The sequence below is a fragment of the Physeter macrocephalus genome, chromosome 14, assembly GCF_002837175.3.
Source record: "Physeter macrocephalus isolate SW-GA chromosome 14, ASM283717v5, whole genome shotgun sequence".
NCBI lineage: Eukaryota > Metazoa > Chordata > Mammalia > Artiodactyla > Physeteridae > Physeter > Physeter macrocephalus.
In genome coordinates this window covers 112,042,091-112,067,410 of record NC_041227.1, presented here as the reverse complement: position 1 = coordinate 112,067,410, position 25,320 = coordinate 112,042,091, and the positions used below count along the sequence as shown (strand labels likewise).

The window sequence follows — 25,320 nt, the reverse complement described above, 5'->3', positions numbered from 1 at the left end:
GTTTGAACAGAAGCTTAGTAAGCCACTTCTAAAAATAGTCATAATAAAGTACTAGAACACATACTACCATTTTAACACGTACCTTATACATTTTCTTAGTAACCTCAATTTAAATAACTATTTTCACATCCACTCAAAAAAGAGAAAAAAACCTATTTCTATTAAATAGCAGAAAAAATTCATCAAAAAGGGGCAAGTTTTAAGCACAGTAAATGCACAGTACTTCCAGCACAAACACAGTTCAAGTCCAAAACGCACACATACACACACAACTCAAACCCCACAAACACTAAATTTCTAATCTTCACTTTGTAAAGTTCCTTACAATCACACAACCAGTGAATCAGTAACTTTAATGGGGATCCAGAAAATTATCAACTCTAAAAATAATTCCCCATTATTGTATTTAATTTAGTAGAGGATTCCACCAAATGCATAACCAACATGATGCATCTTACGATAGTCCTCAAGAACAGCCTTACCGAGCTGGCATACTACATACCAAAAAGAAAAAGTTCAGTTTAGCTATATACCCTAAATTTAAGAAAGAAAGCAAAAAGAAAGAAATCATTTGTGAAAATAAATTTTGATTCTAATCTCGTCTCAAAGTGCTATCTAATGTCTTTGTGTGTTTTTAGATACTTACAACTGCCAAATGCTTGACCTTTTTTTTTCCTGCATGGCTGGATTTTCTCTTGACGCACTACAGGGAAAGGTAAAGAGAAGGGGGCGGGGAGGAAGAGAGAGAAAGAAAGAAAGAGAGAGAGAGAGAGAGAGAGGTGATTAGTGAGGTAGTCTCGCTTTCTATCTGAAGAACAAGGGACCCAAGAAGTTCATGAAATACATGGAGGACAGTCAACAATTTCAGTAAATAGTTACTTTGACCTATTGTGTCAGTCTGTTAAGGCCAATACAACTAACATAAATAAAATTCCATCCCTCCCTCAAAGAGCTCAGACTACTGATAAGAGACAAAATTATTATCTGGGCTAGACAGATAGCCAACAAGCCTGAATGTTAATATTTCAATTTTTTATTGAAGAGATATCCTCCAACTTTCCTTTTTATTAAAATATTGCATTGTAATTCCCTGTCTCTACATAAAGGTACCATTTGTTTTATACTTCCAGCTCTCAAAAATTAGCTTGTAGCTTTATTGTCCTGATGGGTCATTTTTCACAGGACTAAAACTTTTCCCTTACTGAAAAGCTGACCAGGGAAGAAAATAAACTGCATTGGGACTTCCCTCGTGGTCCAGTGGTTAAGAATCCGCCTTCCAATGCAAGGGACGAGGGTTCAATCCCTGGTCAGGGAACTAAGATCTCACATGCCGTGGGGCAACTAAGCCCACACACCACAACTACTGAGCCCGTGCACACTGGAGCCCACACGCCACAACTAGAGAGAAGCCCGGACACCACAACTAAAGATTCCGACACAGCCAAATAAATAAATAAATATTTTTAAAAGAGGAAAGAAAAGAAACTGCATTGATTCAATAATTCGACAAAATTTCAAAAAGAAAAAAAAAGGCACTGCAAATTGATTTAGTAAGGTTGTAAGGATTCTACTATCACTGTCAGAGTCCCCTTTTCATTTCTTTTTTTAAGGACTGAATTTAAAACATCTTTTAATTCAATGAAGAAAGTTAAGTTACCATTTTTATTCACCTGTTGACTACCATTTCACTGCTAGCATTAAAAATAGTAATGAAAAGTGGAACCTGACTATATGCCTCAGTTTTTTTTCACTCATTATTTATTCCATATCCCTTAAAAGCTGGAGTTAAGAACATATTTGTTAGTATATTAGTTTCTCTGTCCAATAAATAAAGATTAAGATAGTAGTCTTCTTCCTTCTTAGCAGCTACAAGGAATTACAACTTTTGCAAATTGTAAATGTGCTATACAAAATGTTTTTATTACTATTAAGTAAAGGACATAATCATAAGGAAGTAAAAGTTAGTGGTTAGAAAATATTTTCATAAACTTTAAAACAAGGTATCAGTGTGTACTGTTACTGGTAAATCTGATGTGACAATCCAAACTGAAATATATGGGCAAATTAGGGGGCAACGAGTTTACAAACTTTTCATGAGCTCTTTCTAAAATTAAAATAAGGAATGCTGTTACTGAAGATATGACCATTAGATGGCAGCATTAGGTGAGATTTAAGATCCAACTGACAAAGATGTCAATTGAAGGTTGCTTTTTGCATGACTACTCAGAAAGGCGGGGAAAAATCAGGAATATTTTATAGGAAGTCACTGAGTAAGACTGATTTCGTTTCCTATGTGGCAAATGAAAACTTTACCTCTTCCTGACATCACTGCAAAAGTAGTGTCAATTTCTACATTCTTTCAAAAAATGACGAAAGAAATGTGCACATATTGAGGTGTGGGGAAGTACTCTGGCTTATACATGATTTAACTCAAACGTTATGCGAACTAAAACAGCCTATTTGTGGCCTATCAAACATATACTGTACACATATGCTTTAATTATTAAAGAAAAGGGTGCACTGACCAGAAGTAAAGAATGTCCGTGTTAAAGATAAAGATGAAATGCCTCCCTTCCTGGGACACCAATGCTGGTAACTCACTCTTTTGACGATAAAACTCCCTTCCCAGGTGTCAAGGCCATACTGACTCACTGTGTACATGCTGATCTGGCTTTTTTGAAACCTTGAAGGAATGTATCTGTGACTTGTTTGATGATATTTGTTCTGACAAGATATAAAACTGTGCTGAAAACCATGCTTCTCCAGAGCAGTTCCTCAGAGATATCCAACAGGCTGTCTCCCAGGCTATAGTCCTCCACTTGGCTCAAATAAAATTCTTTTCATTCCAATTATAGATTGTTTATTGATTATTTTCATCGACAGACCATCATTTAAATGATTGCCTTTTAGAGGTTGTGGGAATATTCTCCAAGAGGCCTCACTGGCCCAAAAGGGACCCACTTTGATCACATTCTGTTACTAATTGCCAGTGTTTCTTTAGACCTCTCCTAGTAAACAGAGCAAGGGGCTTGGATCCCCAAGGCAGGACTCTAGTTCTGAATAAAGAAATGAATATTAGTAAACAATTAGTAACCTAGTAAACAATGAGGAGAAAAACACCAGAGGTACTTCTCATACAAACCGAATCATCTCTGTCCATCGAACAGCTTCCTGAAGCTCCATCAATCTCTCTTTATATTGGTTTCTCTCCATTAGAACTCGGGCCATTTCTACTCTAGTAAACCGCTTCCTTTGGGCTGTGGGAATATCACTCTATAACGAAAAGAAGACTACAGATCACTCTGAGAGCCTGTATCTGTTTTAGTATTATCGCAGACTTAAGTAAAATTTTTAAGCTTTTAACATCCCTTAATTTCTAATCTAATGGATAACAAAGAAAAATGGCCTAATAAAAATAAAATCATGGGGCTTCCCTGGTGGCGCAGTGGTTGACAGTCCGCCTGCCGATGCAGGGGATGCGGGTTCGTGCCCTGGTCTGGGAGGATCCCACATGCCGCGGAGCAACTAAGCCCGTGAGCCACAACTACTGAGCCTGCGCGTCTGAAGCCTGTGCTCCGCAACAAGAGAGGCCACGATAGTGAGAGGCCCGTGCACCGCAATGAAGAGTGGCCCCCGCTTGCCGCAACTAGAGAAAGCCCTTGCACAGAAACGAAAACCCAACATAGCCAAAAATAAATAAATTAATTAAAAAAAAAAAAAGAATAGTGCAGATTTTGAAGAAAAACAAAAAAGCTGTTATCTCTATAGATTTAATACACGCACCTGGAAATGTTGTTCTCACAACAGTATTTTAAATTCATGTTCTATAACAAATGCTAGTTATTCAGAAAACAATTACAAATAAGTTCCTAAAGGGGTTCATTTATCTCAAACTACCAATCTACATACACACTCAAAGCCAGAGAAAAGCATAAAAACTTGTTGGCTAGCTACCAAGGTACCCAATGCTAGGAGTCACTAAAACACCAAAAGGAATATAACAAGATGGAGACAACTGTATTAACCAGAATTATTATTAGGGAGAATAAGGAATGTGAGCATGGTAAGACCCCAAAGGGGCATGCTCAAGTCAACTTCCTTCTACTGCTGATTTCTGAAGGCTCTTCTGGAGAGGAAGGTTGGGTTAACTGTAGGGCTTTTGTTTTGCTGAGTACAGTATGCACATTTTGAATCAAAGCTGAAAGGCATGGGACAGTAAGAAAGAGGCTGAGCTTAGCTTATCCCTCAGCAGTCTCCTTCTTTGTCCTCCTGCTGCAGAACTTAACCTCTCCTTTAAAAAAAAGTCAAACAACAAATGATCAAAGGATTTTGAGTTTGCAACACAGCAATCCCACTACTAGGTATATACCCTGAAAAACCAGGAGACTCTCACTGTAATGTTCATAACAGCATTGTTGGTGGTAGTAAAAAGCTGAAAATAACCTGAATATTCATTTACAGGAAAATAGATACAGAAATTGTAGTAATTCATAATGGGATATTATAAAGCGGTAAACATGAATGAACTATACCACTATACTACAACTAGGGTAAATATAAAAAACATAATACTGAGAAAAAGAAGCAAGTCTCCAAGGCTAAATACATATAAAACACAAAAAGAGTGAAAGTTAACCATACCTTGTAAGCATACATACATGTGTGGTATGATAAAATTATTTTTTTTTCAAGTTAAGAAAATGATAAATACAGCATAGTAGTTTCCTCTAGAGGGAAGAGCATAGGGTATCTTCAATGTTTGATAATGGTTAAATGGTAGGTTCATAATGTTAATTTATTATAATGTTAATGATAAGTTATTATTCATAACTTACATGTTACATATATTTTTAAATGTATAAAATATTATATAAAAACACAAATAAGAGATTGAAGGGGCACAAAATAATCATTCTGATAAGGACATCCATATATCTCAAGTTTGATACTTGACCAGCAAACACCTGTGACAGGAATGATAACATAGCTACTGACAGAATAACTACCATGCTAATAACATTGGCAAGAAGTTCATATTTATTCTTTTGTATTTATATGTTGACAACAATATGGGCTAATTGCCTGGTATTAAAGTTTCTAGACTTCATCTTTTTATGTTTAATACCATTAAACTATTTTTATTCTTAAAGCTTTCATATATTTCTAAGTTAAAATTTGAAATAAAACAAAAACAAAAAACTCCCAAATATCCCACCTGGTCCTTGAGCTTGAATATGCAAACACAAGTCTGAGCACAAAGCCACGGAGGAAAAATGAGCACAATGTGTGTAGCTAGAAAGCTTAGCATCTGGATACTATGTGGGAGCATGATCTATCCTATTCATGATCATAAACATGATTTTAACTTTTTCTTTTCATCTTTATAATGCTATACCCAAAGCTTAATTAACAAGATTTCCCCCAAATACCAAAATATGGTAAGTTAAGAAAACAAGTCCAAAATTATAAACCTACATCATCATCATCTTTTGCTTTTTGCCTTGCATCTTCAGCTTCTGCACGAGCTCTAGTGGGGGGTAAAAAACAAAACATGTTATTTGAGTTGACTTCACCTTTTTAAAGAATAAAGAACAGGTCAAAAATTTTAACTACCACTAAACAATTATTTTTCTTTTTCCAAACAGGGTATTTAGCTACTTTCATTTAGGGGAACATTATCATAGCACTGTTCTCAGAAGACCGGGCATTAAAGAAAAGGAAAATAATGAATGTTTACAGTTTCCTGATTAGCAATATTTGAACAGTTCTTCTAACTTCTTTCGCATCATGACATGCACAAAAAATTATAATATTCAATAAATGGAAGGGTCTGTTCAGAGCAGAGGCAATCAGCCAAGCACTTAACCCTATCCCAGGCAGCTCTGGGGCCTTCGTGACGAGAGCACTAAAGGTAGCAGTCTCAGGGTTACACCTATAACCTTGGTGGCACACTGGCAAAGCCTGTTTGGTTTAGAACAACATAGTGAAAACTTACTTCCTAAGCTCTTCCTCCAATTCTTTGTTCTTCTCCTCTAGCTTCAGCTTGGCTTGTTTCACAGCCTCCAACTCCCCTTGCAGCACGTCTTTCTCACAGGTAAGTTCATCCACTTTTGCTATCAAATCATTCTTCACTACATTCAACGCATTTCTAAGGAACACATATTTCAAGAGCACCATTACAAGTAAATATTCTTTCTATCTCACAGCTTATTTCTCTTGTAGACTAATGTAACTACAATCATAAAGCTAAATAATGACTGAAACCTTCAAAGGTATTCTACCTGATGTTGTCTGTAGATAAAGGTTTAAAAAAAAACCCCACAAAGCAATGGTGTGTTTTCTTATCAAACAAAGAATAAATGGAGGAACTTCCCTGGTGGTCCAGTGGCTAAGACTCCATGCTCCCAATGCAGGGGGCCTGGGTTAGGTCCCTGGTCAGAGAACTAGATCCCACATGCTGCAGCTAAGAGTTCACATGCTGCAACTAAAGATCCTGCATGCTGCAATGAAGATCACGTGTGCCGCAACTAAGACCCAGCGCAGCCAAATAAATAAATAAATAAATAAATATTTTTTAAAAAAATGGATAAGGCAAGACAGACCACTAAATTATTAGAAAGTCAGAATTAAATAAAATTAAACTTTTAACAAATAGCATCCAGGACTTCCCTGGTGGTGCAGTGGTTAAGAATCCACCTACCAATGCAGGGGACATGGGTTCGATCCCTGGTCCGGGAAGATCCCACATGCCGCGGGGCAACTAAGCCTGTGCGCCACGACTACTGAAGTCTGTGTGCCCCAGAGCCTGAGTGCCGCAACTTCTGAGCCCACACGCCGCAACTACTGAAGCCGGCATGCTCTAGGGCCCGCGTGCTGCAACTACTGAAGCCTGTGCACCTAGAGCCCATGCTCCGCAACAAGAGAAGCCACCCCAATGAGAAGCCTGAGCACCGCAATGAAGAGCAGCCCCCGCTCGCTGCAACTAGAGAAAACCCGCACACAGCAACAAAGACCCAACGCAGCCGAAAATAAATAAAGTGGTTAATTAAACAAACAAACAAAAACAAACAGCATCCATAAGGGTACAGTTCTTAATAAGTTCTGAAACGATATTATCTAATCAACAAAGTAAAATTAATCCTTGAATTTACCTTTAATAATTAATAAGAAAGTCTAACCTTGAAAAAAATGAAAAAAAAAAATCTAAGATCTAGCTCCTTTTGGGTATCGTGGACATAGGACCTCATTAGAGCTACATTCTGTTTTGGATATACACAGATATTCCAAAGTTGCTCTGACACAGCAAATTAACAAAGGGGTCTGATCTGCTTTTCCACATAACTCAGGACCCGCTGCACTAAACAAAACTCCAATGTGTTTGAGGGCCTAAGTAAGACTCCACAAATTGCTTCTATGGAGGAGAGTTCTGAAGAGGTGGGCCGCATATAGATAAAAACATTTATGCAGAAATAAAAGAAGCCCCAGGAGGAGAGAGAAGAAAATAGATATCCCAGGGGAGGGAGCAAAAACCACATAGGACACATCCAGAAGATTAAGAGAAAGGCATGGATACTTGCAGGGTAGAAAGGAGATCAAAATCTGTTTCTGAAAAGAACAGAGTAATGAAACATACCATCAGTGAAATTAGGTCCCATTAACTATTTGCTTGTGTACGTGTGTATGCACAAGCCCACACACAGAGAAGGGGAAGGACATGGGGTAGTGAGACTGCATTCGTGCTATGTTAAATTAAAGATGTGCCATTGAATTGGATGAGAAGAAAATTCAGTATCTTTTGTTCCCTGTTAAAATTTTGCATATACTTACTTGGTTTCCAACAGTTGTGTATTTTCCAATATAAGATTCTCAACTTCACGACCCATTCCTATCAAAGAAAAAAGATAAAAACTTTGAAAATAAATTTATTAAAATTATATAAACTTATAATAAGCTATAGTCACAAATTTTATTTTATAAATTTTATCTGTCCTTTAGTAATCTCATTTTGTCTATAATTTCATTTTATGTATCTACTTGTATGGATTATAAAATTATAAAGATTTTCTTAGTCTGTATTTTGCTTCTCATAGGTAATATTTCAAAAGAATGAAGACTTTTCTGCCAAATAGTCTAAAAAGTAGCAGTATTTAGGGGGAAAAAAGAGTAGCATTAACATGGATCAGAAATCATTTCTAAATCACGCCTGTTATTGCAGGATTTTGCCTAAAAATTAGGTCTTATTAATAGAGAACAGGAAGAAACAAGAAAGACCCCAATGCAGATGAAACCTTACCAAAGAAATTATGGTCTTAAAGCCCATGCATTCCATGTAAAGCAAAAACAAAGAACAAGAAATGTTTTATGTAAGAAACAGAATGAAAACAGATCATTAATCTGTAGTTTTAGGCATGATATGAAAAACATCTGAAATCACAATGTCATGATTTAATGCATAATGATGTGCAAAAGACAGAAACCAAGATGAATTCCTTCATTCATAAGGATGTTCTGATATGTTACCAATTCTTTTGCAAAATAAAATTGAATATAATTAGAGTGAAAATCCCAGATCAATAATATAAAGATTTCTTCAAAGTGCCACCTCTGAAATGATAATGCTTAGTGGTCAATTTATATAATCATGCTTAATAATTTAATGAGTACTGTAAGGTAGGCGGTAGAGCATTCAATGCAAGATCCAATGTAGTGATCTTTAGGGAGAAGAAAGCTATTTACTTTGCTACTCACAAGAAACTGAAGAAATCAAACAACACACTAGGGAATATACCTCAGAAAGTTACAACAGAGCAAAGCAAGCACAACAAAAAACCCATCACTCCACTAATATTGGTAAATCACATACAATGGAAGTAATATTCATAACCCACCTAAAAAAGGAAGTAAATATCTCTAATGAAAACAATGTAAGTTAAAGGAGTTAACATGTCCCTTTATTTTAAAAAAGAGGTAATATTTCAAATAACTTAAAGATAAGTTTAAACACAACTAATCTAGGAACGCTAAAAGTTCAATGCTCACATATGGACTCATATTTTGTCTGTATTATAATTACCTCAAATATTCTTAAAGAAGAAGGTACTTCTGCCATGAAGAATAAATATCAGAAACAGTAGCTTATTTAATCATCTACATATTTCCAAAAGCTGAAAATAAAGACAAACTAAAAGTTTCCAAATTCCAACTTAAAAATGAATTTTGACAAGATACGTTGAAATATTTGCTTTAAACACTAATGTTAACTTTTCAATAAAGCTATAGAGTCAAAAGAAATATGGTTAAGGTTGGGTGAAAAAAGTTTATATAATGACTATGTTTGCTAAACTCTCAAGCACATAGGGAGATAAGCATAAAAGCTGAAAATATATGCAGGGGGAAAAATAGTTGAGCAGAAAAAAAAAAGAGAGAAAGCATTAAACAGCAGCCAAGACCACCTAGCTTAAAAAGCAGTAATAGTAAAGTATTTAAAAGCATACACACCAGAATATTCCCCTGGGTAAGCAGCCCAAGAGAAAAAACGAATGAGAATCTCAATTAGATTGTTTTCAGAAAGCAAGATCTACACTCACTTATTTCAAAATGACAGAGGAGCCAATAAAATTGAAAAGATATAGAGAAACCAAACACAATAAAGTATAAATATTATAAATAGGAAAAAAATTTGAAATATGTACTCTATGGAAATCATATCCTATAGTTTCTAGAGTTTACACCTTCCCAATGAAGAGTTCTCCTAAAATCTAGTGTATAAATTTAATATATAACCAATAGGATTGTCCAACATTTTCACTTTGAAATGTATCAATAAAAACTAACTAATAACTACAAGAAAAACATAACTTGAAGTGGCCCCATTTCTATTCATGACTTCAACTAAGCATAAACTTAGGTCTGACATATTTGGAAACCTTACCTATTAAAACAAGCAAAAAAACTGCCTGACGGTTTTAAAAACAGACATCTCATTTGGATTTTAGCACTGATTCTCAAGCTCGGTCCATAGATGGGCTCTGGATTATCTGTCACTTCCTTGAGAAAGTATGCACAGTTTTATCTATTTCTGTATGTGCATTTTTCCAAAAGTACACTACTCTCTTACAAATTTTCCTGTAAAGGAGTTTTAATTCCAAAAGGTAAAGAAGCATAGGTTTAGAGGTGAAACAAAACTGTTAAAACTATTTAACAATCCATTTGCTTAGCTGTTGTGCTATGTGCCAAAGACTCAACAGTGAGCAAAAGATATAGTTGTCTTTGCCACACTGAGCTTATCGTTTAGCCAGGGAGACAGGCACACTAAAAAACTACAGTAAAGTATTATGAAGAGTTGCATAATAAACTGCAGTGCTATGGGAATATGTTTCCAGACAACTGAGCTTTAACTAGGGGATCAACGCAGAACTCCTAGAGGAGGATATTCCATTTAATCAGAGGCAAGAAGGAGATACAGAGACAGATACATAGATTTTCTTTTTTAAGAAAGGAAGCAGGGCTTCCCTGGTGGCGCAGTGGTTGAGAGTCCGTCTGCCGATGCAGGGGACACGGGTTCGTGCACCGGTCCGGGAAGATCCCACATGCCACGGAGCGGCTGGGCCCGTGAGCCATGGCCGCTGAGCCTGCGCATCCAGAGCCTGTGCTCCGCAACGGGAGAGGCCACAACAGTGAGAGGCCCGCGTACACCAAAAAAAAAAAAAAAGGAAGGAAGCAAACAATCCTTCATGACTGGTTTTGAGGGAAGTGAGAGAGATTTAGGATGGAGAACTGAGTTGATGGTGAGGTCATTCATTGAGTTAGTATATGCTGGTATAAGAACAGCCTTTGGGGACAGGACAATAAAGAAAGATGTTGATGAACTGAGCTTTAGGCATATCAACTATAAAGTTCTACAAATCATCTTAAAGATGTCTAATGGGCTGTTTGGAAGTAATAGTCTGGGGCTGTAGAAAAAAATCTTGGACGGAGAGAAAGACTTGGGAGCAATTAGCCATGAAAGCCAAGAAACAAGAGCAAATAAGACCTCCCAAACATGGAAGCAAGACTGGGCTAGGAATATCTGAAAAATGGGTGGAGAAAGAGGATCCTGCAAAGAAGACTGAAAAGAAATAGTCAGAGGCAGGAAAGAATGCAGGGAAGTCTGATACCACAGAAACCCAGCAAAGACCGTTTTAAAGACAAATACTATTTAAGAAGTCATGTGAAATAACTTAGAAGGAACAGCTGGATATAGCAAACAAGAAGTTGTTTCAGGGAAGGTTAGTGTGGGGCAGAATGCCAGATCGTAGTCAGATGAGGTGCAAGTGGGACTCGGGAAATCCTCCCAGTTAAAAGTAGCCACCGTTTCAAGAAGTCTGTTTTGTTCACTGGTGTATCACAAGCATCTAGAATAGTGCCAGGCACATAACAGACGCCTACCTCACCGATATTTCTGCAAAAAAGCACGCCTGGAAATGGGAGAAGAGTAAGTGATAGGGTGGAAAGGTACTAAAGATAGAGAGTCAGAGGAGGGCAGTCGTTTTATTTTAAAATGGAAAAGACCTGAACATGTTTAAATGATAACAGCAAGAAGTTAGTAAAAATAGTGAAGTTGAAAAAATAGAATGTAATCAAGAGAAAGAAAATCTCAAGAGTAGGATGTATGAATGTATGATTTCCAAGTTCTAGAACGTGGCCATAGAGGCTAAGTGACTAAAGTGAATAGAGAAAAGGATCTTTGGAAATCAAGTCAAGGGATGAGACATCAATCAAGATAAAGGACAAACTGTGGGGGATTATCTCTTTTAAATTATTAAAATCTGAAAAAAATAATCTAAATACCGACTACACGCATAATGATTTCAAAAACAAGGGAAGAGTTTTATAACAACACAGCAATTAGAAAAATGAATAATGAGTTATAGAAATGGACTATGTACTTATTTATCAACCAAAGTTCATTTAAGGAACTCTGTGAGAAACAATTTTACTAGTTTAACTATGTTCCATTTAGTGAGTATTACACTGCAATTACTATTGCTGAACTGACCAGAAGAGAAGCCAAGGAAAAACTATGTGCCTTGGAGATGTCATTTAACATCTTTGACCAAAAATATTCATGTAGGCTTAAGTCACTACACTTAAGGTGATATATTAAAACTTCTAATCTGGAACATTCTAAAGATAAATATATCAATATCTGCAATAGGGAAAGAGAGTAGTTTACTGTCTATTTCTTTTTTTCAAAGTGGAAAGGAAATCAGAATTTTGCTTTTAACCTATTTATTATGCTTCATTTTCTGACTTAAAGAATGGAAGCTTTCGGAAAATACTTGATTTAAAAGACCACAATTATTTCTAAGTACTATGTGGCTTCTTAACTCTACAGGGAAGAAAGTTTGGGGCCAATAACCTCAATAATTATATTATTCAATACTGGATTATAAGGAAGCAGAGTGTACAAAGAACATTTAAAAAGTACTTCATTCTGGTTAAATACAAAGGGGAAGCAAGAAGGAATTTTTTTTTAGATGATGTATATTGATTCTGGTGGTGGTTATACAACTCTATGCATTTGTTAAAACAAAAAATTGAACTTCACGGTATATAAATCTGAATATAAGTTTAAATATTAAAAAATTCTTCTTTCTAACATTTTTTTGCATCTGCCCCTCAATTTTTGCCAGGGAATCAGTTTCTTAAACCAATCAAATCTTAAAAGGAACTTTTCATGCGTAATTTAATCTTAACAAAGAGTATAAATTTAAATGTAAAAATGGAGTGCTCCTTAAGAATTAATCTTTTAGCCTTTCTTGAGAAATGCAAGCTCATTCAATTGCATCCAATGTTTTACTAAGACTTTAATGGTGGGAGTCTATGTCTAACTAAGTTTTATTTATGTACTTTCAATCTCTCTTACTTTACATAAGACTGTGAGGTCGTTTAGACAGAATTTGTATTTCCTTCAAAAAATACTTGTCGAGGACATAACTAGTAACCAATAAATTTAACCAATGAATACAAGTAACACCTCTCTAGGTTCACAAGAACTGAGAAACAGCACCTTTTGAGAACAGTGTAATCTGTACTGAATTTACACTAAGGGATACAAAAAATGTTTGGAGACCAGAATCTATCCCAAAGGCATAGATTTTTTTTTAATACTATAACATTTTCAATTTCTGTAAGGTCTTAAGTTATAAGAAAGGCACACCAAAGCTAACTGACATGTCATGTAATTTTTTCTTTTTGGCCACGCCTCATGGCTTGAGGGATCTTAGTTCCCTGACTAGGGATTGAACCTGTGCCCCTGCAGTGGGAGCACAGAGTCTTAACCACTGGACATCCAGGGAAGTCCCATTCATGTAATTATTGTTGAAAGGAACTTTAGAGATCACCTAGAGCAGAGCAAACTTTTTCTGTAGAGGGCCAGATGGTAAATATTTTAGGCTTTGTAAACCACATAATCTGTTACAGACAACATAAGTCTGCTGTTGTGGGGTAAAAGAAACTATAAACAATCCGTGAAAAATGATTGTGGCTGTGTGAACTCTATTCATACACATAGGAGGTGAGCTGGATTTGACCCATGAGCCGCAGCTTGTCCAACCCTTGAACTCTTGCCCAACTCTTTCTTTTTATACACAAAGAAACTAAGGTCCAGAGAGGTTAAGCTATTTGGCAAAGGTCACAAGATAAATAGTAGAAGAGCCAAATGCATTATCCTTTTCAAACCAGATATTCTTCAACAATACAAACTCTAAAATGATTACATTTCCCAAAGAGCTAAAACAGAATACTCTGTGAAATCTCAGAAAAATCACGTGTTATAATTTCTTATTTAATTAAGGTCAAGAGGATTCAATGAACGCTATTTAAGACAGGAATTAACTATCCATCAATCCATAAATCTATACATCTATACATATACCCCATATATACATATATCACTGTGCTTCTTCTATGTAATACTGTTCTCAGACTATAGCAGGAGTTCAATAAATTGTGTGACATGAATTCAAAATACAAACTAAAATGCAATTCAATTCTAGGCACATCCATAAGTGAAGATATTCTCATTTAAAACTTTCATTATCTCAAATAATACATTCTTATTAATTACGTAAAAGTGCAATAACTCTGCCCCACTGGACAGTTAGAGACATTTTAAAGAAATTTTCAATTAAATCATTTAAAAAATCTATTTTTAAAACAGTATGATACTACTTCAGATAAATTATCATACCTAGTAAATCTGCTCCTTCATCCACATCTCCAATTAGACCTGAACCAGCTGAAGATAGTTCTTCAAAGAGAGACTCTGTATTGCGATCAAAAGCTTTGTTCTCTATGCCTTTGGTGGGAGTGCTAGGCAGAAAAAACCAAAACCAAATCAACAAATATGTCAAAGATGTTTTCAACAGTGCAAAATGAATACAAAAGGCTAAGTTACATAGGAATTTTTTACCTGTAATTTACATTTAATATAAAATATAATTTAAAAGGATTTCTCAAGGGTTTCATAAGAGATTCCCATTAAACTCCACAGAGAGAACTGTTGACGAATATATAGAATGTTTTTGTGATGAGATCCTAGCAAACACAAACAATAAATGGCAGCTAAAAGAGAGCACTACTCAGCATTGTTCAGGCACTGGACTAAGTCCTTTCACAGACTACCTTATTAAAATCTTCACACCTACTCTACAAAAGATCTGCTGCTATTATCCCAACTTTACAGAAGAGGAAACTAAAGAGGTTATGGAATTTGCCAAGATCATCCAGCTAATGAGTCAAAGAGGCAGAACTCAAACCCAGGCAGCCAGGCTTCAGAATCCATGATCTTAACTACCATGGTCCATGTTGTCTGGGTATAAATTAGCATGGCCATTTTATTTTTCTTTTAAGGGCAACTTGGCAATATCAAAATTTAAAATGTAAATACCCACTGATCCAAGAACTTGATGTTAGAAAAATTCCTACAGGGAATTCCCTGGCAATACAGTGGTTAGGACTTGGTGCTTTCACTGCAGTGGCTGGGGTTCAGTCCCTGGTTGGGGAACTAAGATCCCGCAAGCTGTGCAGCGTGGCCACAAATAAAAAAATAAAATAAAAAATAAAAAGTCCTACAAAGCCCCTGTCACAAGAAGGCAATTATGTATGTAAAAGGATGGTCAGAGCAGCAAAAAGTTGAAACAACCCAAGTGATCATTAACAGGGCACAGATGAAATAAGTTATGGATATACCTAAAAGTTTCAACTTTTAACTTTAAAAACATTAAAATACAGCTTTAGAAATGAAAGAAACCCATTATATAAAGGTGCTTTTTATACAGCAAGTTGCAATACAGTATGTATAATATAAGCCCTTTTTGCAGGGGTATGGAAGAGAATGGGGAAATGTACATGTTTATGCATTAGTGTTACATTAACAGAAAAACGTCTGCACAGGATTTCCAGTTAAATACGATGGACATAGTCATTGATCACCCAATAATTCAGAAACTCAACTAAAATGACAGTAAAGGAATTTAAAAAGTATACACCCACAAGGACACAGGGAACAGAAAAAGAAACTACAGCAGATGAAATGTGAACAAAATTATATAAGATGGAAAAAAGATGGGCAAACAGTAGAAATTGATTTAACAGACCAGACAAAGCTTCAACTTAAGCCATTAGTGTTTAGGAAGGAAGTCAGCATGCTGCCAGAACCCCTGAAAGGCTCAGGAATTGAAGGAACCAGCGATCTGCAGAGACAAGCATGCAAGAGGGAACATAAGATAGAGGGATGTGATGAAAGACAGCACAAGAAGCTATATGAGACCTAAATCCAACCCTCCAGGACAGTGAGACCTCCCTTCTCCTGGCATTGCTCCCTGAACAATGGAAGCCAAGGTTAAATGTTATAGGCAGAAAACTGGAGAATCAATGTCATTTACTTAAGTATGAGCAAAACAGCCACAGAGAACCAGACAATCAAAGAAAGCCTCTATCATAAAATTGAGTCCAAAACACTCAAGAGTAAAAGGAGACAGTGAATGTAGACAGCAGCAAAAACTTAAAAAAAAAATGAATTTTATTTTCATAATAAAGTTACATCCATAAGAGAACTGTAGGGTGTTATAAAAAGTAACTATCCAAGAAAAACAAGAAACTTTTAGAAAAAAAAATTGATGAGGGTTGAAAGAGAAAGTTGAAGAAATCATCCAGAAATTATAACAAAAATAGAAGAGACAGAAAAGAGGGGGAAAAGGGAATTATGAGGGTCAGTCCAGAATGTTCAATATCTACCTAATAAGTGTTCCAGAAAAAGAGAAGAAAAGACAACAAAAAGGAGAAATAAGAGAAAATTTCTCAACTGGGAAATATGAATTTCCAGATGAAAGGACTACTGCAGATACAAAAGAAGACGCCTACATCGAACACGTCACCATGAATTTTTAAAAAGGAACAAACAAACAAAACAATAACAACAAATAGGGATAAAGTAAGATCCTAAAATCTTACAGAGAATATATTTAAAAAGCAAGAATCCAAAAGGCAACACTCCACTAAACATGACAATGAATTAATGTCTTCACAATTCTGAAGAAAAACTTCTGAAGATTTCCCAACCTGGAATTCTATATCCAGCCAAACTATCATTCCTTTAAATGACATTTATCACATTCAAGTTCTCAAAAAACTTACTTCCAAAACAGCCTTTGCCAGGAAAGCTAGTAAGAATATATTCTGTCAAAACAAAGGCATAAATCAAGAAGCTAGATGTCATGGTATCCAGGAAATAGAATATGGAACAAAGGAGAGAGGTGAAAAGAATTCCCAGCACGAAAATGAGAGCAAATTCCAGGACCAGAGCAAACACAAAAATGTCTACATTGGAGAATGGTAATAGAAGGTTCCAGGAAACTGGTTTTATTTATATTTGGCCATTTTGAGAATGTTTACATTTAGGATTTGCAGGGTATCTGTTAGTGAATTAGTGATAGGTTATGTAGAAACCTAAGCAAAAGAAACAGAACAAAACCAAAAAAACCCTGAGGCTTTACTAAATTAAAGAAAAATGAAGTTGTAAAAGAAAGGAAATATAATCATAGTATATTCTGTGGCTAGGCTGTTATTAATATTTATATAATCGTAATGATATAAACAATGAGTGTTAATTTAACAGAAACTGAGATATAATTATATTGGGAGGATGAAAGGAAAGATGATGGTTTAAAGAGCGATACCCTTGTCATCTTCCACTATAAAGTCAACAGCTAATATTGAAGCCTTTTTTAAACCAGGACTCCTCATTTGATCCACAGAATACAGAAAATGATTTGAGTGACTATTTGCTCAATTCTCCCAAAGAAAGTATATAGCTAGTACTGTTCTAGAGGCACAGGAGTATAAATATTTATTTATTTATTTATTGGCTGCATCAGGTCTTAGTTACAGCACACGGGATCTTTCGTTGCAGTGCGTGGGCTTCTCTCTAGCTGCGGTGTGCAGGCTCAGTAGTTGCAGTGCACAGGCTCCAGAGCGTGTGGGCTCTGTAGTTGCAGCATGAAGGCTCTCTAGTTGTGGTGAATGGGCCCAGCCGCCCTGCAGCATGTGGGATCCTAGTTCCCTGACCAGGGATTGAACCGGCATGCCCTGCATTGCAAGGCAGATTCTCAATCACTGGACCACCAGGGAAGTCCCTGCACAGGAGTATAGCTAATTCATTATATACAAGGGGTGCCTTAGGGCATTAGGACTTGATTTTCTCACTGAATCCCAACTGAGAAAGAGAGAGACCAAGGAAACAGCATAAGGATGTGATTTAGATACCTAAAGGTAAATACCCAAAGAGACCTGAGAAGTGATAGAGATTGCCTTTTGGGAGTGGGAATGAGGGGTCAGTAGGGGTAAGGGCCTACTATTGCCCTTCATATTTTGTATTACGATTTGACCTTAATACTGCCATACATGCTTTAGTCTAATAAGAATGTTTTTGCTTTTTAAAAACAGGTTCAGAATGACAAGCGTGCACAACTGTTAGTAAGTAGCTGCATCTCTTAGGTTTAGGAGAGGATGAATAAGAAGCAAATTTCACTTTTTACACTCTGCATTGTTTAATTTCTTACATAAACAATAAAGAAAAAAATATTTCAATAGAGCACAGCCTTTGAAATCAGAGTCCTAGATTGAATCCCAGCTCCACCTCTTGCCAGCTGGGTAATCTCGGACAAGTTACTGTACAACTCTGAGCTTCCTTATCTGTAAAATGGGGGTGAAGACATCAACCTCATAAGGTTATAATTAAGATAAAATTATATAAAACAATAATGAAGGTAACAATAATGTTAGCTAACATTTATTGAACTGGACACTTTGCCAATGATTTAACATATATTGATTCATTTACTCCTTACAACCATCTGAAGTATTATCATAATTCTCTTTTATGGATGAGGAAACTTACCTCAGATTCAAATCCAAGTCAGGATTTGAATGCATGTAGTCTTATTCTAGGCTCATGCTTTTTAACCGCTACTGCATATAATGCCTAGCAGTGATCAAAAAATGGCACATATTTTTATGGTCATTGTTAATTAATTAAAAAATAAAATTTATGGAAGAAATTAAAAGGCAGCAGCTCCTGTGTGACATTCTTGAACATATTTCAGATGATCTTCATTAAGATGATACATACCATTCTCTTCTAACCTCTAAATAGCCTCCCCATATAAAATGATACTAAAATGAGACTAATTTCTTCTAGTAATGAGATCATTACAGTTTTGAAGGGAATATATTGTCTTCTTCCTGATTGGGGGAAGGAATAAAGTTTCTTCAAATTATATTTTCCCCACTTTTGCTGTTATGTTTTTCCCAAGTTCCACAAAGTAGGGACTACTCCTTGGCTGTCTTTTTTCCCCATCCGTCCACGTGCTTCTAGTCCCTGATGCTGTAAAGGTAACACTTCACAGAAGATTTAAACTATGTACAATACCCAGCTTCAAAAAAGAGAAAACTGAAATATAATATCAACATTTCTTCAGCAAAACATTTGAATGCATTTTATCTGGTCAGAGACCAGGGGACAACAGTGTGCTTTGAGAGAGGGGAAAGGGAAGGATAAGATGTCCTAATCGGGCTTTTACAGTACCTTGAGCCTTTATATCCACTGAGATCTTTGTCCATATCCAACTCAGGAGTGGATTCAATGATTGCCTGAACTTCTGACTTCTCTTCATTTTCAGCAGAGTCTTAGGAAAGCACAAGATAACAAAAATAATTCATATAACACATACTGCCCCTATTATGAAAATTGCTTCTATGGTTGTAAATATATCATTTGATCATAAAAAATTTTAAAGAGTTGATTCTAGGAAACACAAGGTTAGATAGACAATATGTCATATGTTCAATTAACAGTAAATATGAGCAACTAAAAAATAACCAAAGAAAGTTTTCATTTGTGTTTCTTTGGACACAGTGCAGTGTACACCAGGCCAGAACTCACTGTTTTCATTGTATTTAAGGGGTGAAATACAGAGAATTAAAGACAAAGACTAATGACCTAAGGTAGGGAACAGAAAAAGAATGTCCTCCTGCCTTTCAGGCTCTCAACCCCTCAGCCACTGCCCCACCACTTTTCTCTCTAAAACTTTATTTAATCATCACATCTAAAAGCTTATTTACAATTGAATACGGTTTTATAAATCTATGGCAGCAACACCCCAAAGATGTCATATCCATATCTGGGTTTATTGAATACTTTGTCAGTATGTAAATAACTAGGGTCACTTACCTGTTGATACATTTCTAGTTTCTTGGACTACCTGTACTTCAATATGCTTGCTTCTCTCTGACTTATCTGGTGTATCTGCAACCTTCACAAATCCTTCATTCTCTTCATGTAAGGGAGTATCACTAGGAATTGCTGCCACATCTGACGCAGTTGTTGATGCTGGAGTGGTAGCTTTAGATCCTCCCTGGCTAACGTCAGAAAGTTCATCCTACGAATAAATATAATTAGGGAAAACATTCTGATAAGTAATTTATTTAAAACTATCTTTTAAATGGGTTAAGAAACTTGAAAGAAAATTCTATTAAAAACAGTAAGTCACTGATTACCAAAGGAAATCAATAAATAATCTCTGCAGATTATTTTCAAGTAATTGGGAAATATTTAAGCAATCATATTTTTCCAGACATACATGAGATTCTTCTAAATAGAAGACCTGAAGATAAAAGTAGAGTGGTAGTATTAACAATAAAATCATACATTACTGTCATCATCAGAGTCTGTAATGGCAGTCCTAATTTGTAAAATCATTTGATAATAAAGACTTGATTCCAAACACTTAGAGCATGTACTGTGTGGTAGCTACTCTGAAACAGCAATGGAATAACAAGATTCTTAATCTCAGGATACAGTTTTGTAAACAGTGTTCTTAAAACGTCCTGCGTCCAGGGAATTCCCTGGTGGTCTAGTGTAGTGGTTAGGTCTCCGTGCTTTTACTGCCAATGGCCCGGGTTCAATCCCTGGTCGGGGAACTAAAATCCTGCAAGCTGCAAGGCGTCACCAAAAAAAAAAAAAAAGGAAAGAAAGAAAAAAAATCCTGCATCCAGATCACTTGAAGTGCTTGTAAAAAGGACAGATTCTTAAGTCCAAGCCCAGACTTTAGGCAGTGAGATCAGGTAATCTGCATGTTTAACAAGCCATCCAGGTCATTTATATAATCATTAAAATTTGATAACTACTTCTAAGATCCACAATAGGCTTCAAGAAGTACATACCCAGACTGAATATTTATGCAAACATTTATGTACAATGAATTTTTCTAGGAAAAGAATCTACAACTTTTGTCAGATTTTCAGTGGGGTTTGTGACTCAAAAGTAATCAAAAACTGCTGTCCAATAGCTACCAATAATGAGGCAGCTCTTTACAGCAAAGTACCCAGGTCTTAAAGAGAATGTGACAAAATGTTTAGTACTAGTAATGATGATGATGATGATTAGGGTGAATTTACCAAATGTATAATTTTGGATAAGTTATGTATTCTTCCTATAGCTATGTTTTCTCATCTGTAAAATAGAGATAATGGTACCTAATTCATTGGATTATTCTAAATTTTTCTAGATAAAGACTTAGCGGTGTATTCACACATACTAAGTGTTTAAAATGTTGGCTATTTATTACAATTTATAACAATACATTATGCACAACTTTGAAAATTTTGCAATGCATGCTTTTGGCCTAAGGAGAAAAAAAGAATATATAAAAATATTAAACTGTGCTATGGTGGGGGATGATTATTAGTGATTTTTATTTCCCTCTTTAAAATTTTATCTTTCTTAACTTTTAAAGAACATGGTTTAAAATACATTATAGCTAAATCAGCTATAGTTCAATAAAAATAAAATAAAATATATTATAGCTATAAAAGTAATGGAATAGAATCCAAGCAATTAAAAATAACTAACACTATACCAATCTTACACTGTCTGAGAGATTTAGGTTATTTTAAGTGCTGAAAAGTAAGAGGGTGTTCAAGTTTAAGACTCTCTTCAAGTATAAGAAAACATTTTTTGACATATAGTCAACTTACACATGCTATGATGGACAGCAACTACAATGAAAGTAATCACACATGGAGAACTTAACCATTACCAAACCTCTTAGTTTTACAACATTAAAATGTTTCATCTCCATTTTCTTCTCTTAATATTTTAATTTACTATAATGCATTTTGATGTATGGCTGAACTAATATAAATCAACTACCAGATGAGAACAAAGGGCATGCATAAGAAAATATATTTTCTATGGCAAAACCGAGAGCTCTCCATCCCTTCAATAGTCCTCCCACCCACACTCTTCATCCCTATCCCAGGCTTTTGGAGGTTTTCCCCCCTTATTTTTGTTTTTAATAATGAGAAATCTATAAAGTCACAGACTGTGACCTAGCATGTTGTACTCACTAAGAGACTTGAGTATCTTAGCTCTTCTGGTGGGTTTAAGCTCTAACACGTGGATGAAACCCAAATATTTGCTGAAGACCGTCATCCTAGTAAATTTTCGCTAGTCTCATTTTCTGACAGTTTATATTGTACTTGGACTTTTATAATAGTTGGTCAGCTACTGATTATTTATTGCTCATCATCATTTTAAGAAACATATATATCCATGACAGATGATCCATTTAGCAAAAACAAATCTCATCTGAGATTCAGAATCTATCAAAAGAAAAATAAAGTGGTGTATCCACATTAGCATACAATACTTACTTAAAATGAATTTTCAATGACATAGGAAAATGTTATGTTAAATTGGAAAAAATATATATATACTTTTAAGGAAATAATCAGAGATGAATAGAGGATGCCATTTATAACAGCAAAAAACTGAAAACAACTTAAATGCTCCAAAATAGGAAATTAAGAAAATTATAGAACATCCATACAACAGAATACTATGCAGCAATTTTAAAAACTGTGTTGTAGAAGAATACCTACTGAGATGAAAAATATTCACAATATTCTGCAAAGAGACTGGGGACTAAAACAGTTCTGTATAGTATAATCAACTAAGAATGGCTAGAAAGAGCTATGTCAGGACACTCATGACAATTCTAAAAGTGGTTGCCACTGGGTAGTTTGATAACGAGTGACTTTTGCTTTTACTATGCTCTTGTTAGCACTTCTAAATATATATATTTTTAAGTAGAAGAAAATTATAAAATTCAGAATATAAATCTATATATGAAGTATGGTCTCAAAAACAATTTCTATTTATTTATTTGTTTGTATGACTGCGTTGGGTTTTCATCACTTTATTTATTTATTCATTCATTCATTCATTTATTTATGGCTTCTCTTGTTGTGGAGCACGGGCTCTAGGCATGTGGGCTTCAGTAGTTGCAGCACTCAGGCTCAGTAGTTGTGGCACACAGGCTTAGTTGCTCCGCAGCATGTGGGATCTTCCTGGACCAGGGCTCGAACCTGTGTCCCCTGCATTGGCAGGTGGATTCTTAACCACTGCACCACCAGGGGAGTCGCTCAAAAACAATTTCTTTAGGTATATAAAGAGACTACAGATAGTAAGTTTTACTATAACTAGATGAAATTCTCTTTTCAATTTGAAAGTTTTGAGAAAAAGAAAACCATTTATACTATTTATAAGTTGGGACTATCCATTCATTATTGCCTTGTGTTTAAAATAACTTTGATTACAAATATTGCAATATTAACCGTATGCTAATAAAATCAGCTGAATTACGCAGCCAACTATTTTCTTCTGTGCATCTCAAATACAGAGCTGATATCCAATGGGAAGAAAGACAAATCAAATACATTAATAGTTCAATCCTCTATCACCTCCTCCCCTGTTAAAATTAAAAGACAAAATTGTCTTGTCATTTCCATTTATCTCTCAAATAAAAGTCAAGTAGAGAAATTATTTCCTCTTCCTTCATATCACCCTACCCCACAAGGTCTAGCTATTTTTACCTTTAAAAAATTATGTAGTAATTTAAAAGTTCACAATATAAACAGCTTGGCAAAAGCCCTCTTCCCCAAAATCATTTGTGGACCTGGGAGTATGAAATAAGGTAACCAGGAGAGAGCTGAACCTAAAACAGGAAAAGAACTCTGACACTTCAGGGGATCTCAAGATTTAGGGCTACAAGGAAGTGGTAAATTACGATCTGCTTAGAAGATGATATTTTAAAATGCTATCCAAATAACATGAGATTATTGATCTGTAACTCACTTCCCTTTTATACTTTTACCACATAAAAATATTTTACACACATTAAAATAGCTCACAGTGTGGGCTGTACTTCTGACAGCTGGATCCCAGGGATAGACCATGAGAGCTGAAGAGGGAAAAGCTCTGAATTTTAGGGAATAGTTTTCAAAAGATGTATTTCTCCTTGGTCTCCCAGATAGTGGAGACATAAAGCTCCCAAGATTAGCAGGAAAGCAATGAGGTGGGAAGTCTCTGTCATGTGTTTGGCCAAGGGCACAGTATTCTTATATTGTATCTCCTATGGAAGAAATTATGAAATTCTGTCACTAACAATGCCTCCAACTAAAGATAGAAGGAAAAAAGACAAACCTAAATATTAGCCGGCTAAAAGAAAAAATGTATCACTTTTGGTCAACAATAAGTTCATATGATACCAGGTACAAAATGAGGGAAAATTTTTTTACTAGGACCTAAATGGAAACTGGAAGCATTTACATAAATTATTCAACATAAAGTTATAGGGGAGTTGCATGCTGTTGTTTCGCATTCAATCTGTGACTTCTGGAGACCTCTAATTCCTATTTTATGCTGGTCATATGCCAGGTGTACTGTTCTGGCTAATAGTTTTGACTACAAATGCTGCTTTATTTATCTGAAGACCACTGGCCTATCAATTTCAATTGCCTGATGCCATTAAGATATCCTCTTCAATGACACGGGTGTGTGCCAAAAATGGAGACTTACCAGGTGGTCAAGTCTCTTTCTGATAAACGTTACTTGTTTTGTAACCCCATTCCCACTCTTTCAGTCTTTAAGAAACTCTTACATTGTAGGCTTTCACGTCACTGGAAAATGCCCACAAAAACGAGCAACCTGACTTGGGGTTCCAGTGTTATAACTATAAAGGAATGGCACTCGTGTGCAACAAAACAAAATAACAAGTGCTGGTGAGATGTGAAGAAATTAGGACCCTTGTGTACTGTTGGTGGGGTTGTAAAATGGTGCAACTGCTATGAAAACAGCATGGAGTTTCCTCATAAAATTAAAACTAGAACTACCACATGATCCAGCACTACCCCTTCTGGGTATAAAACCGAAAGATTTGAAAATAGGGATTCAAAGAGATATCTGTATACCCATGTTCACAGCAGCACTATTCATAGTAGCCAAGAGGTAGAAGCAACCCAAATGTCCATCGAGGGATGAAATGGATAAACAAAATGTGGTATATGTATACAATGGAATATTATTCAGCCTTAAAAAGGAAGGAAATCCTGTCACATGCTACAACCTGGATGAACCTTGAGGACATTATGCTAAGTCAAATAAGGCAGTCACAAAAGGACAACTACTACATGATTCCACTTATATGAGGTATCTAAAGTGGTCAAATTCATAGAAACACTAAGTAGAGTGGTAGCTGCCAGGGCTGAGGGGAGAGGGGAAAGGGGAGTTGTTGTTTAATGGGTATAGAGTTTCAGACGTGCAAGACAAAAAAGTTCTAGAGATCTGTTGCACAACAATGTGAATACTGTTAACACTCCTGAACTGTATACTTAAAAATGGTTAATAAGATAGTAAATTTTATGTTATACTTTTTT

At 35.7% G+C, this 25,320-nt stretch overlaps 1 protein-coding gene across 7 annotated transcripts in view; it reads right to left on the bottom strand.

Moving 5' to 3' along the window:
- SPAG9 (sperm associated antigen 9) overlaps positions 1-25,320 on the bottom strand; it is a 150,837-nt gene that overhangs the window by 27,916 nt on the left and 97,601 nt on the right. For all 7 annotated transcript variants that reach the window (XM_055090290.1, XM_055090291.1, XM_024130386.3 and 4 more), the window contains 8 exons: positions 19,775-19,982; positions 19,130-19,229; positions 14,234-14,355; positions 7,828-7,885; positions 5,996-6,148; positions 5,476-5,527; positions 3,143-3,273; positions 647-703 (listed from right to left, as the gene is read on the bottom strand). In XM_055090290.1, the coding sequence (XP_054946265.1) occupies positions 647-703; positions 3,143-3,273; positions 5,476-5,527; positions 5,996-6,148; positions 7,828-7,885; positions 14,234-14,355; positions 19,130-19,229; positions 19,775-19,982 (881 nt within the window). The remainder of the gene's footprint in view (positions 1-646; positions 704-3,142; positions 3,274-5,475; positions 5,528-5,995; positions 6,149-7,827; positions 7,886-14,233; positions 14,356-19,129; positions 19,230-19,774; positions 19,983-25,320) is intronic.